General features: G+C 38.8%; 1 protein-coding gene across 1 annotated transcript; it reads right to left on the bottom strand.

Annotated features, from left to right (window-relative positions):
- Positions 1 to 478: 478 nt before the first annotated feature.
- SOUL-1 (SOUL heme-binding family protein) lies at positions 479 to 1,284 on the bottom strand. The gene has a single exon (XM_079003211.1). It carries the CDS (start codon positions 1,164 to 1,166, stop codon positions 579 to 581), a length of 588 nt encoding a protein of 195 aa, XP_078859337.1. The 5' UTR covers positions 1,167 to 1,284; the 3' UTR covers positions 479 to 578.
- Between the last annotated feature and the right edge of the window lie 9,809 nt (positions 1,285 to 11,093).

The raw sequence follows: 11,093 nt of genomic DNA, 5'->3' as shown, positions 1-11,093 counted from the left end.
AACGTTTGGCTTTCGACAAAGAAAAAGAAGAAGGAAGGAAAAATGAGTGGGCAGAGAGACAAGAAATAGAGGACATTAAGTTTTTGATGGAAAATGTCGATCATTTCTCGGGACCGGCTCTCGAGCTCGTGATAAAGAAGAAGGAAAAAATTATGAAAAAATATTTTCCATAGATTGTTGTTGGTTTGTTTGATTTTTAGTTTGTGTGCGTTTTTTCTTTATTTTTTTTTTATTTTCTACTTTTTTAAATTTTAAGTTTAATGTAAGTTTTATTTTAATTAATGAAATGTTTTTTATTTTTAATTAAATTTTATGTTTAGTATTAATTTAAAAATTATAATTCATAACAAAAAAATTAATCTTATTTAATAAAAAAAAGTGAGAGAAAGGTTTCCCACTCATTTCTTGAGTTTTTGGTGAGGAAAAAAAAATGAGGAAAACCAGAATATGACCTACAAAAAGTAAGGAAACTTCCCCATAACAAATTGTGGTAATTTTATATCATTCATACTTTCTATATTTATTGGTAATAAAATAGCAACAAGTATAGTTTTACCAACCAAAATAGTTACACAACTTTATTCTACCGGAACCATAACTTCATTGGTCCTAAAATAAGGCAAAGTCCACGGCGGATTGTACCTTCCCAATACATGCTCCCCTGCAATCTTAAACCCATCTCTCTCCAAGTCCTTCTTCAACTTCTCCAACTTCTCCGTTACAACTCCCTCCGTCGCCACCCCATTAAACCCCACCACAGCATATTTCTTCTCTCCCTCCTCCGTTATCACCACCCTCTCATCTACGGGCATCGGCGCCTCCTCCGCCTTTTTGTACTTCTCCGGCAGCGTGAACTGCATCGTCACCCTTCCTACGTTTCCCTTTGTCACAACCGGCGAAGTCATCCCTATCTTTTCCGCCTTCGTTATTACTGGTGAAGTCATCGCGATCTTTTCCGGCTTCGTGTTCTGTGGGTTGCCAAATACGCCGATGTACTTGGCTAGAATCGAAAACCCAGCGTCTTTGTCCCCTTTGAATTGAGTTGGGTCGTAGGTGATCTCTGCCACCACCGTTGGTGGGTATTGACGTATCTCGTAGTCGGCTGTCGATTTTACCACTTCGAATTTCGGTGTTTCCACCCTGAGTTTACCAAAAACCATACCCATATTTGCCAAGATATTTGTTGGTGTTTGCAAAGGGAGATATGGAAGCAATCAAGCAATCGTTTGTAGGTGTTTTATTTGGGGGTTAAGGAGGTAAATACCTACGAACAACTGAACAAGCGGTGAGGATTGAGTAGGTGTTATGTGGACTTCGTTGCACCACGCTTAGTAGGGTATATGGAGTCCATTGAATAGAGTTAGGATCAGATGGGTTTCGGAACCCGAGTGGAAATTCAAGAAAAGACTCCTGTGCAAAACTGTTTTCATTAAGAGAAAATAGAATTAAGAGTGTATTTTTAATTTTTAATAAAAATTTTAGAAAACATGGTTGGTTAAAATCGATGAGTTTTTTCTAAAAATCTGAAACTTTTTTCACAACCAAACATACCCTAAAATACCTTATGCATTTCGAATTGGTTTCGGTTTTTTCTGTTTAGTTTCTTTTGTATTGGTTGAGATCGGTTTCGACCTAAAACCGAAAAAACCAGAAACGGATAAAATGAAAATCTAAGAAACTGAGAACCCAATAGAGTACCCCTATACGGTTCTAATCGATTATGGTGTCGGTTTGATTCTTCGGTTGGGAGGGAAAACAACACCCTCTTCAAACTACATATATCGTGGGGTTTAGAGTGACTTCGTCCACCCTAAAGTGATCATTTGCCAAGATGATCCTTGTTAACCTATTTTGTTCCATATTTGATCACTTTAGCTTTGGGTGCGGTCTAGTTCTTTGATGTGGGAGTTGAGTTTGTCCTCTATTATATTGAATATGTTTGGAAAAATTAGCTATTAGTTAAAAGTTGGAAGCAAAATCGTTAGAATCTTTTGAGAATTGTAAAATTATATATAATCTTTTTTTTATTTTTTTTATTTTAGAATTTTCAAAAAAACTAAAAACCCTCAAAATCTAGCTGCCAAACATAACATAAACTAATCATTGTTAATGTATTAACATCAACAAAGCATCCTAGCATGCATCATCACGTATACGCCCAAAGATATTAATTGTTTTCTAGACAACGTACTATGAATTCACTTGTGACAATGATATGTATTAATGTATTAACATCCACTTGTGACAATGATACGTCGCAAACTGCCATGCTGATTTGTGTTATCACTGCCATCTTAAGTGTTCATGAATAGGTTAACACCAATTTTGGCCAAAAAATATATTTTGTATATCTTTAATCACCAATTAATTTACACATTTTATTAACAAAACAAGAATGTTTGTCCCTAATTGGTCCTAGTAATCTATTAGCAGGCACGGTATCCATTTGGGAAGGGTTCAAGAATGGTTTTGGGAGCCTTGGTATAGTCGGGAATACCACCTCAGGAGGAGGTGTGTTCTGAACATTGATAGACATTTTCGGTAAGGTTTCCCCAAACATCCTCCACACACCCACTCTCTCCGACGTCTAGAAAATCATTCCACCCCATAATGGCGAGTTTAGAAAATTCTAAATTTAAATATAAATATATAAATAACATTTCAATTTTCCTTATAATTTTACTAAAAACTAATCAATCCTCTTTTAAACTTTTACCCTTTGAAAATGGATTCAATATAAAGTTTAGAGTTTGTGCCTAACAAATATTTGTGTAACACTCACGTTTTATCTTCATCATTAAGTAGAAATTCCATTTTCATCTAGTGTGCATAACACTGGTGTTATGACAACAAATGTTCAAGCAACGTTACTTCTTCTTCAAGGTAATGCAAGTTCAAGTAATGTCCTAAAAATCATGGTAATTTTTGTAAGAAAGAATAAAAGACATTTTCATAAAATCAAATACCACCAGAATAACAATTTCACAAGTATAGAACCAAAATCAGAGTATTAAAATATAACATCTCCCAAAATCATGAAGATTAATGAATAATGTGTACAATCACTCATTCACTTTTTCCCGGTCCTTAGAAGTACCTGAAAACTATAAACCAAAGCTAAGTGAGTTCCCCAAAGTATCACATACAAAACAACACAACCAAATATATAAAATAGCTATGGGTTATCATTAACCCCGAGCTATCAAAAACTTATATATATTCATTTGGGTTATCAACAACATGAGCTATTAACAGCTTACATACAACCATTTGGGTTATCAACAACCCCAAGCTATCAGCAGCTCACATACATCATATGATATAAGCAACACAAGGAGAAAACTCTTCTCATAGACAAAGCAAAAACATCTACAACTCACAACATGTGAAGGCAGAAAAACAATCACCTAAAGAGGTCTTCAAAGGTCAAACCTCAGCCTATGACTTAAAACCCTAAAGTTTGACCCAAAGTTAAACCTAGTCAAAAGTCAACGATTAAAGTCAAATCTATAGCCACCGCGACGTGGCCAACCTGTGGTCATGTCGTGTTGATGTGAAAACAAATGATTCGCGGGTCAATTGATCACCATGCCATGGCCAGCCCCTGGTTACACCGTGGTCCATATGGAAAGTTAAATCCTTCATTAAGTATTAATCTGCTAAAACCAAAGCTCAGGCTCCCTAGAAGGCTTAATCATGCTAAGATGAGTTGTAAAAACCATAATTTTATGACCCTACACACTCCATGCAAGTTCTACTCAATTTTAGGTAAAAAGGGAAAAATATGACCTTGATTCCTTGCATGGCCTCAAATCACACTTTGGCTTTAGATCTAAACAATGAAACACTCTAGGGACACATAGGATTGATAAAGTTACAAGCCTTATTAAAAGTTCTTCTATCTATATCCATTAAAACCATAAAAAGGGACCGAAATGCCTAAAATATGTTATATTTATTGTTATGGGCAGGATCCCAGAATCATATTCAGGATCCTTAATATTCCTGAAGCCTCAAGATCCTTAAAAATATTATAGGATCTTCATTATTATCACTAATATTTCCTAACACTTATAATGGTTAAACATATCTTTCTTTTTCTCATGTGTGCATAATTTGTAAATACTAGACTCATTCGCAATGGAGAATCACTTCAACCAAGCTTAAGACTCGGGAATACCAAGTCAAACAACATGAAAATATTTGTTCAAGGATGATCCCTGAAATATCAGACTTCTTGCTGATTATCTTAGACTATAGATAACACCTGTAAATCGCACACTACACACAATTAGCTCTACCATTAAACTTGTATTCGTATTATCTTCATCATCTCTGTAAGCTCAGATTAAAATCAATAAAAAGCAACAAGGAAAGTGACCATTATTACCTCCCAAGGTTTTATGCCGGAGATCCTATAAAGTATCAAGGGATTTCCTTGTATCTCACTTGTCTCACTTTGATTATTATTTTGCACTTACATTATCCTAACACCACAACCTCTCATATAATTTGGTAGAATTATACTTGATCAGTTTTCGACCAAAACAATTTGGCACCCACCGTGGGGCCATGGTGTTCAAAATTGTTCAAAAATCATGTTTACCAAACCAACCTTATCCTCTTCCTCCATTCCACCTACTTCGTTAAAAAAACCTTCCACCACCTCCAAGCGGAGCTCCCAAGAAGGCTTCTATGGCACCGAAGAAAAACACCTCTCCGATCACTACCCTAGGGTTTCAGGATCCTCATGTACTAATTTCTAATAATGAGCTCTTTGCTATGATGAAGAGATTGGAATGACAAGTCACTCAACATCAGGAGGACAACAGGACATTATTCATGGAAATAGAGAGAATGAGGGATGAGATCCACCCTAAGAATCAGCATCCTCGATCTTGCAGCCCAAGATACTAAACTTTGACAATATAGGATCCTTAGGAAACCGCCAGGAGATAGGATCCTCAACAACAGCCTTGCTCCTGCTTGGGGTGTAGCTCCAAAAGAGCAAGCTCATGTGATTTAGGATCGCGAAGAAACTTTCGTCACTCCCAAAAACAAGGATCTTGGTAACTTTGTGAATAATAATACTTTTACTACTAAATCTATTGATATTGATGCAAGAGTGATCCCAGTCATAACCAAAGAACTTCAGCAGTTAAGATAGATGATCTCAAGTGTGCTCGGAGTAGTCCAACCTATACTGTAAGTTTCCCCAACAAGCCACAGGATCTCAAGATTTGCTCCTACGATTGCTGACACCGAAGTCACAAAGCACTTCTAAACTCCCAGCATGAAGCCTTACAATGTGTAACGCCCTGTTCCAAATCGTTACCCATTTGGGTGTGGGTGATGAAATATAGATGTTTCGGGCATTCAGATTTGGTTTTGGAGCCAAGGGGTGTTTTGGTAATGGCAACGGGATTTTATTGAAATTGGATTTCCGTTTAGGGATTTGTATGGCAAGTTTGAGTTGATAAAAGTGTAGAGTTTCTCAATACCTTTTCATGTATATAAGGATGGTAAGAATCTGAGTTGTATCAATGAGGTTATGGCCTTCAGAATAAGTTAGGGTTTAAGGGAAAACCCTAGTACGCGGGGCGTACCAAGCGAGTACGCGGGGCGTACTAATGCAAAAGGAGTTATGCCATGCATAATGAGGAGTACGCTTAGCGTAATGCGAGGTTGGGATCGGGGTGTGAGACCTCGTATGTTGGGCGTACGAGGAGTACGCTGGCGTACGAGGGTTAGTATGAAACCATAATATTTAGTGTTGTACCATATATAAGCTTTATGTTAGTCCCTTTGGTTCATTTCTAAGCTAGCCTCCATACCCTAAGAACCCTAAATCAACCTTGTAGCCTCTTGGAGGTGTTCCTGAGCTATTTGAAGGCTTTGGTGCATATTTTTCCCTTATGAAGGAAAGAAGAGAAGCTTGAAGTTGTTTTGCTTAGTGGAAAGGCTTTAGATCCAGAATCATCATCTTGTGGGGAAGCATTTTCAGGTAGCAAGTTTGCATCTTGACTTGTTTATGTCTAGATCTCTTCATGATTGGTTTTTTATGATTTTGGTCTCCTTTTTGGGTCTATGGATGAGTTAGGTTGTTTTAGGGTTTGTTCTTTCAGATCTGAGTTTGTTTTGGTATCCTTGAACATAAGGGTGCAAGCTTTATGGGAAGATTTGTTTCATGCATGCTTTAAGTCATCTATTAAGTTCCTTTTAAGCTTAAGAGCTTCATTTAGCCATGTATGGACGTAAAGTTGGCAACTTTACGTGATAATCCAACTCAAGGAGGTCAATATGTGTTTTGGAGCTTTATCTTAATGGATTAAGTGAAAAATCAAGTTTGGGTTGGATAGGGTGAGTATGTTGGGTGTACAAGCAGGTATGCTTAGCGTACAAGCCTCCAAGTGAGTACACTACATGTACATGCTTGTACGCCTCATGTACTCGGTCTGATTGGGCCTTGTATGTTTGGGCTTCAGTTTGGGCTATATTTTGGGCTTGGTTGCTTGGGGCTTTGTTGGATCATCTGAGAATATGTGTTTTGGATTAGGGAAAAGTTAATGGGCTTTAGGGTAAAGACCATATAAGAGTTTGGGCCCAATTTGGAAAATTAGGCCATAAGTGGGCTTTGGATGATTATTGGTTTGTGGGCATTAATGATTGCGAGTGTGGACCCTAGTCTTGGACCAAACTAGGTGAGGGGTAAAATGGTTATTTACCCCATATATGGATTGTTAGATTGGATTGGAAACCAATTGTTAATTGGGTGTTATTTGTTTGATAGGACGTGGATTTTAGCAGATCAGCAGTAAGAGATTTATTCGTGGGTTCAGATGTCGAGGTGAGGCTCCTCATTGTGCTATGGGTCAAAGACACCAATGCTGACGCATTTGGTTTATGTATTATAGGAAGACCAGGGGATGGTCCTTGGAATTTGCATGAAAGACCAGGAGGTGGCTCCTGACAGATCTATATGCAAAACCAGAGTTTGGACTATGATAGTTAAGTAGTTAAGTAGTTGTAGATTATATACTAGTTGTCTTTGTGATGCTTGCATGGAAGACCAGGAGGTGGCTCTTGGAACTTGTTTGTAAGACCCCGGGTTTTGGTCCTCGACTTGGAAAGGAAAGACCATGATACAGCTCGTGGCATAATGGCAAGACTATGGTTGGCACATAGCACCTCCTGTTGAATGTTGGATATGCATGTTATGTTTAGCTCGTATGCTATGTATGGTATTTGGTATTTGGGGAACTCACTAAGCTTTGTGCTTACAGTTATTATTTATGGTTTTAGGTACTTCTAGTTCAAAAGGGAAGGGCTCGGCTTGATCGTAGCGCATACACCCGTGTTTTCTGCAAACTTGTGATTTTGGGAATGTACTATGATGATTGTTTTGTTTTGAAATACGTTTTAAATGTTTGAATAAAGGATAACTGAGTGTTTGCTTATATTAAAAATGAAAATAAAGGACATTACATGATGGGGCTATAGATCCAGAAGAACATGTGGCACAATACATGGAAAGAATGAAGATCATCCCCATTCCCACACATTTGAAGGAAGCTTGCCTATGCAAGGGTTTTGGTTCGAACCTCATAGGATTAGCCTTGAAATGGTTGCTAAATGTTCATCCTCACTCTATTACTTCGTTTTCAAATTTATTTAATATTTTTAACAACCAATTTTCTTGTAACGACCATAAAATTTGAGTCAAATTAAAACATTTTAATTCGTTCAAAACCATTAAGTTCATACATTTGTTTTCAACATACTTTAAACATTAGAGTATTTCCCTAGAACCATATCACAATAATCATAAATCATGAGGAGCAGTACGATCACGCCTTCGCCTTGTCACGATCTCCTGAAGTACCTGAAACAAAACACTGAACTGTAAGCCCGAGAGCTTAGTGAGTTACCCCCAAAATACCAACCACATATAACCATACTCATATCATATCACAATACATAACAACCATGCAGATCAGGTCTACTGTGTGACTGGTCCGCCCGCACCGGGCCTTCAGTCCACCCGCTCGTTGGGCCTTCGGGATATTCGGTCCGCCCTGGGTATGTTGGCCTACAACAGAAAGCAGGACCCACCTCAACCCAACCCCCGTCAAAACACCATGTGCACATCGAACAATTAATCACATAACAAATCCTTATCCAGACAAATAGTCTAATAGATCACATAGCATATCAACATCCTAACTAGGATTCCGACCTAACCGGTCACTAGCATAACATCACCCTATATACCGGGTACCGACGTTAAACAGGTCACTAACATAACACCATCCTAAATACCAGGATGCAGATCTAGCAAAGCAATAACATAACAAACAATACCCGAATTTCCATCCGTTAAAGGGCCGGCCTTGGTGTCGTAGACCCTGTCGATATAGTGAGGATAACTCACCTGCAATTGCCGACTGGAAAGATAAGACCATTCTGCTCCGACCACCGACACGATCTTCACCACAGAACACTACCAAAGAACCAATTCCACAAATACCCAAAATACCCTTGGAAGTCAAATTGGTCAACTCTTGGTCAAAGTCAAAGTCCTCAGTCAAAGTCAACCTTCCTAGTTGCTTCTACTCGCCGAGTCAACGCGCCGACTCGCCGAGTTCCCATTCCCAGAAAATTCTCATAACACAACTTAACTCGCCGAGTCGCCCAAGACTCGCCGAGTCCAACGATCTCTGAGTCCCATCATGTCCGACTCACTGAGTCGCCGACCGACTCACTTAATCCAAGGCTTTAACCAAAAGAGGTTGTGGTTCTGCGACTCGACTCGCCGAGTCCAAGGAAATCTTCAACAGACTTTCCGAGTTGTTCTTCCAACTCGTCGAGTCCATGCACATGTTCATACAACTCGTCGAGTACACCCATGTGACCCGCCGAGTCTCTCCAGTTCTCAATCCATTTAGAGGCTTTTCGAGCCATGCAGGGGCTCCAAATCATAGATCCACCCTTCTACAATCTAGCCCTCACATAAAGTTGCAAACTTTACGTGAGAACAAAGAGATATAGGCCCAAAACACACTATGGCTAGGGTTAAGGACTAAGGGGCTTCACCAACAACTCTTAAACAAAAACTTTATGACATTATGGACCATCACAAGCCTAGATCTGAACTCCAAACCTGAAATAGATCTCAAACAAGTTAAAGAACTCCCAAAACAACCACCAAGGATGAACCAAAAAGGAAATATCTCAAGATAAGGGCTCCTTACCTTAGAGATGTGCCCAAAACTGATGTAGATCCCAGATCTATACAAGCCCCTTGATGCTAGCTTCTAATTTCTCAAGCTCCTTCCACCAATTTCCTCTTCCAAGCCCCAATTTCCTCAACAATGAAGCCTCACACGAATTTAGGGTTTTCTAGAACTCTCTGGGGGATTAGGAGGCTGGGAGAGGGACATAAAGTCCTTTAAATAGGGTGCAAACCCTAAGATTAGGGTTTTCTCATTCCAGCACCAACTCGTCGAGTCCAGCTTCTGAATCAGCGAGTTGGTCATTTAATTCACAATCCAAACCCGCTCCGACTCAACGAGTAAGTGTACCTACTCGTCGAGTACCTTCCTTTATTTACACTTAGCACCCTTCACTTCTTGTTCCGAACTTGGGATGTTACATTTCTTGTAGCAGAACATTCGAAAAGATCACTAGTGATCTCTATCGGGTGGTTCAGGATCCTAACGAATCCCTCAGGGATTTCGTGAACATGTTTGGCAAGGAAGCTCTGAGTATCCCAAACATTGACATGGCAATTGTCGTAGAAGCCTTCAAAATAGGCTTAAAGAAAGACTCTCATTTCTACGAAGACCTTTTAATGACTCCATGCAAAAGAATGGATGACGTCTGGAGCAGAGCACTAAGTTTCATAAGGCTCGAAGAAGACGAGGAGTTCCAAAATAGGAGAAACCTATCAAAATCATATGACAACCCTAATAGAAAGGTCGACTCCTCGGTCTAGAGATCCTATAAATCCAAACCTTATTCCAGACTTGATCATCATAAGGTTAATGTTGTTGAATATGAAGGGGATGAAGAAGAATTTCCTAAGATCACTTACTAATGTTTTTATGTGGATGTTTCAGGTTTGATCTTTGCTATGCAAGATCTTCGTGATAAAGCAATATGGCCAAGAAAGGGAGAAAAGTCCACTACTTGGAAAGATAATTCCAAATGATGTGCATACCACAAGGACTTTGGTCACATTATGGAAGATTTCATAGCCCTCAAAAAGGATATTAGTTGCCTAATTAGCAAGGATTTTTTAAGGAGATCCTCGGAAGAAGAAAAGAAAGATCCAAACTAAAGGATCAGGATCCTCATAAGATCGTAGAAAAACTAGGATCCCCTCCTATGAACTCCAAGGTAATCTATGTGATCTCTAGAGAGTATGTGTGGACTATACGAATCTAAACAAGGCTTTACCTAAGGATCCTTTCCGCCTGCCACACATAGATTCCATGATAGAAGCTATGGTTAGCCATGAACTGCTAACGTTCATGGATGCATCATCAGGGCTCCAACAAATTCAAATGGAACCATCTGACCAATAGGATACTGCATTCATAACCCCAACATGTATATATTGATATCGTGTTATGCCCTTTGTTCTTAAAAATGCAAGTGCAACATACCAAACGATAGTTAATGGAATGTTCAAGGATAAACATGGGGGTACCATGAAGTCTACATCAATGACATGGTGGTAAAATCAAAGAACATTGAAGATCACCTCCAGGGTCTTGAAGACGCCTTAAACATAATAGACGAATACAACATGAAGCTAAATCCTTCCAAATGCTATTTTGGAATGAGATCAGGAAAGTTCCTTGGATACATGGTAACTAAAAGAGGAATTGAAGTAAGTCTAGAGCAAAATAAAGGCCATCATTGATTTAAGATCCTCATTCTCATCAAAGGATATTCAGAGACTAACAGGAAGAATAGCAGCACTAAACATGTTCATTTCAATATCCTCGGAAAGGTGCAAACCTTTCTATGACATCTTGAAGAAGAACAAAAGGTTTGAGTGTAGTAAAGATCACGAAGATGCTTTTCAG

This window comes from Lactuca serriola, chromosome 5 (assembly GCF_051521515.1).
Source record: "Lactuca serriola cultivar US96UC23 chromosome 5, Lser_US96UC23_V15, whole genome shotgun sequence".
NCBI lineage: Eukaryota > Viridiplantae > Streptophyta > Magnoliopsida > Asterales > Asteraceae > Lactuca > Lactuca serriola.
Note: the sequence above shows the minus strand (reverse complement) of the source record. Positions and strands in the feature narration are given on the sequence as shown.

What these genes read in the sequence shown, in the direction of transcription:
- SOUL-1 (XM_079003211.1), bottom strand. Translation starts at nt 1,166, where the DNA reads ATGGGTATGGTTTTTGGTAAACTCAGGGTGGAAACACCGAAATTCGAA.